Source organism: Vitis vinifera, chromosome 7, assembly GCF_030704535.1.
Source record: "Vitis vinifera cultivar Pinot Noir 40024 chromosome 7, ASM3070453v1".
NCBI lineage: Eukaryota > Viridiplantae > Streptophyta > Magnoliopsida > Vitales > Vitaceae > Vitis > Vitis vinifera.
In genome coordinates, this window is record NC_081811.1 from 21,015,517 (window position 1) to 21,024,076 (window position 8,560).

The 8,560-nt window shown below is 28.5% G+C and overlaps 2 protein-coding genes across 4 annotated transcripts in view; both read left to right on the forward strand.

The window, feature by feature from the left end:
* The window catches only part of LOC100265314 (protein FAR1-RELATED SEQUENCE 5-like), a 36,671-nt gene that overhangs the window by 3,896 nt on the left and 24,215 nt on the right, over positions 1-8,560 (forward strand). For 2 of the 3 annotated variants that reach the window (XR_009466192.1, XR_009466191.1), the window contains one exon: positions 159-443. The exons of the other annotated variant lie outside the window; for it this stretch is intronic. The gene's annotated coding sequence lies outside the window, so the exon portion shown is untranslated. Of the gene's footprint in view, positions 1-158; positions 444-8,560 lie in introns of those variants that run through there. 3 annotated transcript variants of the gene reach the window in all.
* LOC100855266 (uncharacterized) lies at positions 4,795-5,908 on the forward strand. Its single transcript, XM_010647768.3, has 2 exons — positions 4,795-5,070; positions 5,156-5,908. The coding sequence occupies exons 1-2, from the start codon at positions 5,057-5,059 to the stop codon at positions 5,724-5,726; spliced, it is 585 nt and encodes a 194-aa protein (XP_010646070.1). The 5' UTR covers positions 4,795-5,056; the 3' UTR covers positions 5,727-5,908.

An 8,560-nucleotide genomic window follows, 5' to 3' on the forward strand; every position in this document is an offset into this window, starting at 1 on the left:
GTGATTTGGGTTCATGAACACAGAGAAATGACTCGCAAAACCTGAACAACTCTCAGTTTGTATTCTGTATGTTCTAAGTGAATTTTATTCTTCAATTTGAGTAGTGTGATGTTCAAGCAGCGGTTCGCTTAAACAGTTACTGATTTGGGCAATATCAGGTTTTTTGTGAAGGACACAAGAGAGGCTTCAACTATGGTCGGAAGAGGTTAACCTGCATTACTTGTATATGAACCCTTTTTTCTTCTACTGTTTGAATGAACACACTAGTGAGTTTTGAAATCCTAGAAGGATAGGGAAGGACTAAGGTAAGATCAGCTTTTGCTTGGAGGATTTTCATATGGCATTTGTTGTTTTTGTATAGAATAAATTTGAGTTTCGTGAATGATTCAATGGTAGTGCCCCATAGAAATGCATGAGAGGTCGGACGTTTGAGCCTCTTCCGGTATGTAAGTGTAGGATAAGTAACAGGTTCATTTCATGGATTGTTGGGATAAATGCCCCTGTGAGGCTTGGGTTCCATATATCAAGAATGGTAGTCGCATTCAACAAGGTTTTGTAAAAACTGCACGCCGGAGCCGCCGCCTCTTCGCGTCGATGAGGACCCCACTGGATTCCAAATCTCCTACTATGAATCTTGCAATTTTTTTTTTTTCTTTTTTTTAATTCAAACTATTCATATATTTAGTCCTCACGATAGGCCTTTGTTTGCTATTAAATATATAATAATATTTATAACATATTATTTGATTTCTGAAATGAACAGAAATTGAAATAAAATTATTTTTATAATAAAAATATAATATTTAATATTAAAAAATGAAATCCCTCTCATATTTAGTATTATTTAAAAAATATCTTTATAACTTATTTTTTAATAAATATTTTTATTCCTTTATTAACAATATTAATAATTAAAAATTAAAATTGTACATTTCCAAATCAAAGATTTAATTTTTTTACTTGTGACTAACATAAAAAAAGATTAAAATTAAAATTTAAAAAAAAAAAAAAAGATAAAACTTAAATAGAGTATATGATGTGAAAATTTAAGTAGAATTTATTAATTTTATTTTTATAATTTTAATAATATATCAAATATATATTTATTACGTCATTGGTTTAATTGTGGTTCAACCGTTGATTCGACTAGTCAATCATGAATCGGTGATTTCTTTAGTTTAATGATGGATCCGATTTGAAAAACATTGATTCATAGTATATTTTTTAGGGAAAATTGTGTTTTGATTAATGTATAGTCCATATAAGTTTCATATTTAAGCCCAACACCCAATGAAAAAGTGGAAATTGAGAGTAAGGATATTGTCTTTAAAAAATCCCTAAAACGCCCTTGACTATTAAATGAAAAAAGTAACCACTCACCTCATCTTTCTCATTCTCTATTTGACTCTTTTGCCCTTCTCTCACCTATTTAATTGTTGAACAAACTTGAATTATTTTTCTTCCTCAAATATGAAAGATGATTAAAAATTATTATTATCAAATATATTTTTGAAGTGAATAACTTTTAAATACCTCATCAAATATTTTTTTTTTTTTCAAACTTACATAATATATAATAAATATTTTTTAAATATATTGAAAACTTACGTAATATATAGTAAATATCATTCTTTATTTTAAACTTATATTATTTCTCATATATATTAAATAATTTTTAAACACCTCATAAAATATTTGTATTATTTGTTTACTCCAACTTGTAAATTAGATATCATCAAATATTATATTTTTTTTAAATTTATAGAACATATAATAAATACTTTTTAAATACCTCATAAAATATTATTAATTTTTTTTCTAACTTGCAAATTAGACACATGGTGTTTATTATTTTTTCAAAAATTATGTAAACACTCACATGCATATATATAATATTAATCAAGAAGACAATATTTTTAAGACTAATTTACCAACCTTCCAATAATTTTGAAAGTGTAAATAGGGTAATTGGCCGAATTAAAATTTTCAAAAATATTCAAAATTTCTCCATTCCAAAATTACCTAATTGCTCTCCACACTAATCCTAAATATTTTTTAATAAAGATTTAAATATTTAAAACCATTAAATAAATACTTTCTTATTAAAGCAATTTTTTCAAAGTAATATGATAAAAATCATGAAATCTTCAAAACTATAATTACAACAAATATTTTTAATTTTAAAACTAATTTCATAATTTAAATTAATGATTTAAAAAAATAAAAATGTTATAAAAATAATTTTTATTTATTTATAATTCCATTTAAATATGATTTTTTTAATCTCTATTGATAACAATGAAATTATGTTTATAAAGGCAAAATAGTAAAAATATATATTTTATTTAGTTTACTTATAATGAACAATTCTAACATGATTGATTTTAATTTTATTTCCTATGTGTTAATTTTTATAGGGAATGTCTTAATGACATAGTTTGGTAAAAAAAGAAAAAAAAACTATCAATAATCGTCTTAATGTCAAATTCAAGTTATTTAAAAATTGTACAAAACCTATTAGGAGCCTTGTACACCCTTGTACACTTAGCACATTTCCCTTGTACAGTTAGTGTAATACCTTTGTACAATGACACAAATTTCATATTTCTCATAAGTTATATGTTCATATAGGTATATTAATAATATTTTCAATGATTTGGTTAAGAAAATGATGGATGACTTAGGATCAACTTTTTTTTCCCCAAATATCATTATTAGGGAAAATATTAGAATTTTCATGTGAGAGTTAAATAAAATGCATGACATAGGCATACAATCCTTGGGTGACAAGGAAAATAAAAAAGTGGTTTAGAATTGATTAAAATAATTCACAAAGGGTAATCTTGTACACCTTTGTACAATTAGTACATTTCCCGTTAGTGTAATACCCTTGTACAATGACACAAATTTTATATCCTTCCTAAGTTATGTATCCACGTAGGAATGTTTAACCATATTTCCAATTATTTAGTTGAGAAGATGGTAGATAATTTAAGGTCAAATTTTTTTTTCTCCAAATATTATTATTAGGAAAAATATTGGAATTTCCATGCGGGAATTAAATAAAGTGCATGACATATGTGTACAATTCGTGAGTGATAAAAAAAATAAAGGAATGACTCATAATCGATTATAATATTTCACAAATGGTAGTCTTGTACACCTTTGTATATTTAGTACATTTCCCTTGTACAGTTAGTGTAATACAATTGTACAATGGTGCAATAAATGAATAAATAAAATTTATTATTTTTTTATTTTCATATAAAAAAATAGTACTAAATAAGGTTTTCAATTTTTATTTAAAAAAAATACTTTTCATTTTTTAATTAAAAATATTTTCAAAAAAAGACAATATAGAAAATAAAAATTATTTTTAAAAATAAAAAATAAAAACTAGAAAAATATTTTAAAACCAAACTCAAATATAATCTATATAATTTTTAACTACTTGTTTTCATCTAAAATAAATAAATATACCTTTCAACCATTTTATATAAGAAAAATTCAATCTCTATTATGTATTGATATAATCCACTTCTAAAATTAGGTCATATGAAAACATTTTAATTGAGTACTTAAAATAAAAACTTTTCAGCCATCCTTTTTCTTTTTTTTTTCTTTTTCTTATTTTAATAAATTTTCAATTAATTCAAATCATTAAAATAAATCCTTAATAAACAAATTTGTAACATTTCATATAACTTATTACTAAAAGTCATGTTCAAAAAGTTATTAAAATAAGGAAGAAAGAAGATTAAAAAAAATTAAACTTTTTAATTTATAATAATAAAAAAAAACTTTAAAATACTTTTTAATATAAAAAAATAAAATAGTGAATATATTTATTTTAAATAATATTTTAATCATTAAATTATTTACTTCTAAAATATAAAAGATAAAATAAATGTAAAATATAATTTTTATTTATTTAAATTAATATTTTTTTAGAAAGTATTTTCCAAAATAGTCTTTGAATCATTAATATAAATTTTGTTTATTTATAATTTAAAAATAAAAAATAATGTTGATTTTTTAATTATTTATAAAAGAGTTTAAAAAAATAATGAAAAATCTAAAAATGGTTAAATAAGAAAGAATAGTGGCATGTGAAGGGGGTAGAATAAAGATAAAAATGAGTCAATGGGGTATTTTTGTCTATTCTCATCTCATATCCTTGTAATCAATTATGGATGTTTGATGGACTCTTTATTTATTATCAAAACCAAATGGGTCTAAAGCCCAATTCTCCCTATTTTTTTTTAGATAATTTTTATTAGAGTAGGTTTGGTACAAGGGAATGAGGAGTGGGAATAGGCGGGTTGGACTAGTTGATGACTAATCCGAGTTCAACCAAAATTAAAAATCCATTCATATTAGTAGAGTTAAACTCCGATTAATCAAGTCAATTAGATTCCATTATTCAAAATCTATCAAAAATGTTTTATTTTTTTAAGTTTTTCTTTTTATATTTATATTAAAATTTAAATAGTAAATAAGATAAAATTTTAAAATAATAATAAAAAAAAGTAAAATAAACTTATGTATTTTAAAAAAAATAAAAAAATAACAATAATTAAAATATTTGTTTTTTTTAAACTTAAAAAAAATATTATCATACATAATAACAATAATTATTATAAAAACATTAAATAAAAAATATTAAAAATATTTGTTGAAATTCACTCAAACATCAAAAGAGAGAGGAAAAAAAACACTAAAAGACGAAACCATAATCTATCTATCACACAAGTTGCATTTGCTTAAGCTTAACATGTGTCCAAAATCATCATCAATTTGAAGGATTAAAACTTCACAAAGGAAAAATGGAAGCGAAAGTCGGACCATTAATCAATTTCCTCACCCATCACTTCCTTAAAAGCATAAAATATCCCACCCCAAAAGCAAAGCACGAAAGCATCTCTTTCCCCTCTCCCTATTGCCTCTTCCAAACCATCAGCTCCGCTTCCCAAAAAGCAACTGCAATATTCCCTATTTCAATCCCATCATTACAAGTAACGCTCATCAAATACCTCAAGCAACCCAACTCCATCTCATGGAAGGCGAACTGTATCTCGTTTCTCTCTCCTCTGATTCTCTCTTCGAAGTTTTCTTGTTTCGTTAATTTTTATTCATTCAATTTTTTATTTTTCAGATGTGAGCCATATTCAAAAGAATATGATGGCAGAAGAATTGCTTCTTCTTCATCTTGTCCACCCTCCACCACTAGCGTTCACGTCACCGCCCTCGACGGCCTTGTCAATGTAAACTCCCTTTTCACCATTGCAGTCTTCGTCGGTCTATCCTTGACGACGCCCAACCAGCACAGCCTCGAGAACCGCGCTGGCTGCGACGCCGGGATCGACGTGGCCAGGCGGCTGCTGGTGTTTGAGGTTGTGTCCTTCAGCTTCTTCCTCTTCTCCTCCTTGATTGCTCAGGGCTTGAAGCTCGCCATCAATCTCCTCAACAGCAAGGATGTGGACGACGCCTTTAGGGCTCATATCAATCTCAAAGTCCTGAGGTTTGGGATGTTGGGGTCCGCCGTGGGATCCGTGCTCGGGTGCTTGTTCTTGATGCTCTCGATGGTGAATGTGATCGAGATTCGGCTCGGATTGCTGAGCTGCGGAAGCAGATCTGCGGTTCACGCGGTGGCGGCTCTCCTCGTACTGGTTTCTAGTGCTCTGGTTGTTTACATTTCCACCGCTGTCTATGCCTTTATGCACTGATGCATTGCATACAACTCTCACCAGCTTTTGCTTGATGATTATCCATAATTGCATTATTACTTTGTTTGCAAAATGAATAGCATTAAACTCATAATTTTATTCACCATGTGTATGTATATCAACTACTCTTTCTAGTTCAATTTTCCGGGAAAACATAATGTGTGATGTTTGGATGTGTGTTATTTTTCTCTTGTTGTGTCAAATTCGCCTTAATTTAAGGCCATTGGGTTTAGGGCCTTTTTGTGATTTGGCTTTAATTGGTTTGGCTGGAAATTTGAAATCTGCTGCATCTAAGTGAATTTGGATGAAATCTACCTTATTTTAGATGTTTTCTGGGCTTTATCAATATGAGGGAAGAATATTCAAGTCCAAACCGGCTTGTAAGCTGTTTTAAAAAATAGTTTTCTTAGAACAGAAAAGAATTTGGCAACACAAAAAAACACCTTTACTAAGCTTTCAACTGAAAACATTTTTTTTATATAGTTTGGTTTAAAAAGGAGTTCTTTTTTAAGAACAAATTTGAATTATTTTCAAGGGTTCTTGTTAGAGTAAGTTGAAAAACAATTTAGAACTAGAATTTTTTTGAGAACTATTGTAAAAATACCATTCGGGTCATCATGATTTGGGGATTGATGGTCTGGTGTGTGTGCTATGGAACTCAATTTGGCTTACTTTTGGATATTTATTAACTTATGGAACTGGATTGAATTTTGTGGAATCAATGTTAAGAGAATTAGTTTAAGCAATAGTTTTACTCCTACCTTGTGCTATGGCAGCCTGGCAGGTGAAGAATGTGTAGTTTATAGGGTAATTCTTGTTCTTGTTTGCCGAACTGACATTGTGTTATCATACATTATCAAGAAGATATCAGCCTACTATGAAATTTTTGCTAAATTGGTTTTGGTTGAAATATGCCACAATGGTGATCTGTGTTGTCCTAAAACAATCTGATTCTGAAACTTCTCTATTAATTTATATGCTGGTTTAACAGTTTATACACTGTTGGAAGTCTTTGTGAAGTTTTCCAATAATCACAGCTCTAGCTAGACCACTTTTAGTACCATTGCTGAGTGTTACAAGCTGTTGTTAAGCTCATATACAATCACCCTGAATGGTGACTTGTTGGGAAGATCTAGTATCGATCAAATTATAGGCTTGAAATCCAAAAATAATGAGTTAATTTCTTTTGGGTTGTTCAACAACAATTCATTTTTGTTTCTTTTCTTTTTCTTCTCCTCTTGCTAGCCTTTTGGCGGGGTTATAAACTTTGTTGTGTACTTGGCTGCGCCTTTTACCTATCGAAAAAGAATAAAAAAATCATTTTTGTTGCCAAGCGAGATTAACCCATATGCAACATCATTTTCTTGTCTTGTTGTGATCTTTGTTTGCTTGCGGTGTTATTGTCTTTTTTCTCTTTTCTTTTTCCAGTCATTTACTTCATTTGGAGTCTAGTTAACTTGTTTTGCTTGAAACATGGCTGAAGTATTTGTTTGTGGTATGTTGGTGATAGTTACTTGAAAGAAGAGAATTGATATGGGTTTAGTTTTTAGACAATGTGTTAGTCTGTTAATTTTTTGTTCTGATTGATGCTTTTGGGGCAGATTTGCTTGAAGTTTTCTGCAGGAATAGACTCATTTATCACATAACCATTCTATCAACCTCCTAGACCAGAAACAAGGATTCCCACACGCTCATTCAACCCCCAAAAACCAAAAAATTCTCCTCATCAAAAAGTCATTGTAGCATCAAAAGCCGAAAACAAGAGTAACACAGAACCAACTCATGCCTGAACACAGAACAAAGCATTGAAGTTTCTCCGTTGTCATCCCATTCCCAGAAGCACCATAGAAAGAATCCCATTCTCCCTTACTCTTATCCTTTCACTTGTTTGAAGTTGGCATCCCAATCTTTCCGTTGCCACTTGAAAAGATCTCGTTCCTTTCTCGAGTGTTATCCAATCACAAAGTGCCACATGGTCAAGGGTCCCGATACTTGTAATTTGGGAATGATTTCATTTCTTTGTATGTGCCTGTATTCAACAATCTAGAATCAGCCATCGTATTAGAAATCGCAACATTGTAAACAAGGTTTGATTGTTTTAAACCTTCGGGAATATTCCAATTACTTTGTACGGAGTTTTAATTCCATCTTTGGTCTCACTTTTTGTTTTTTGTCTCAGACCTCATTTAAGAATTAAAACTGAATTTGTATGAGTGTGTGAAAACTTTCTTTTTTCTTAAAAATGTTTTAATGCCAACACTGAAGAAAGTGTTGAAAAAAAAAATATGCACATCTCATTTTTGCAACAAAATTAAGAACTTGTTTGGTAGTGATTTTAGGAAGTACTTTTAATATTTTTAATATTTGAAATTTTTTATCATTTAAGTGTTATAAATATTAGAAACGTTTTTTAGAATTACTCCAAAATGTACTTTAAATTATACAAAGAAAATAAAAATAGAGAAAGTATAAATAAAATTATGAGTTATTTCATTGAAAAAGAAACTTCAAAATTCATTTTTCTAATAATTAAATTTTTTTCCTTCAAATATAAGCAACTTCCTTTCTAAGCCTACTTTTAAGGTTGAAGCAACTTCCTTTCTAAGCTTACTTTTAAGGTTTGAAATGGTAAGAGTATAAATAGAGATATTTGGATAAAAAACTCTAAATACTTAAATACCATTTGGGACAATATTACCCTTCTTTATTTTCTTATAAAATGATATTTCCCTTTCATTCCTCTCCCATTAGAAAATGACAATTTATTTCTTTAAAAAGAAACTTCCAAAGTCATTTTCTCCGTTATATACAATCAATTTTCCTATAAATTTATG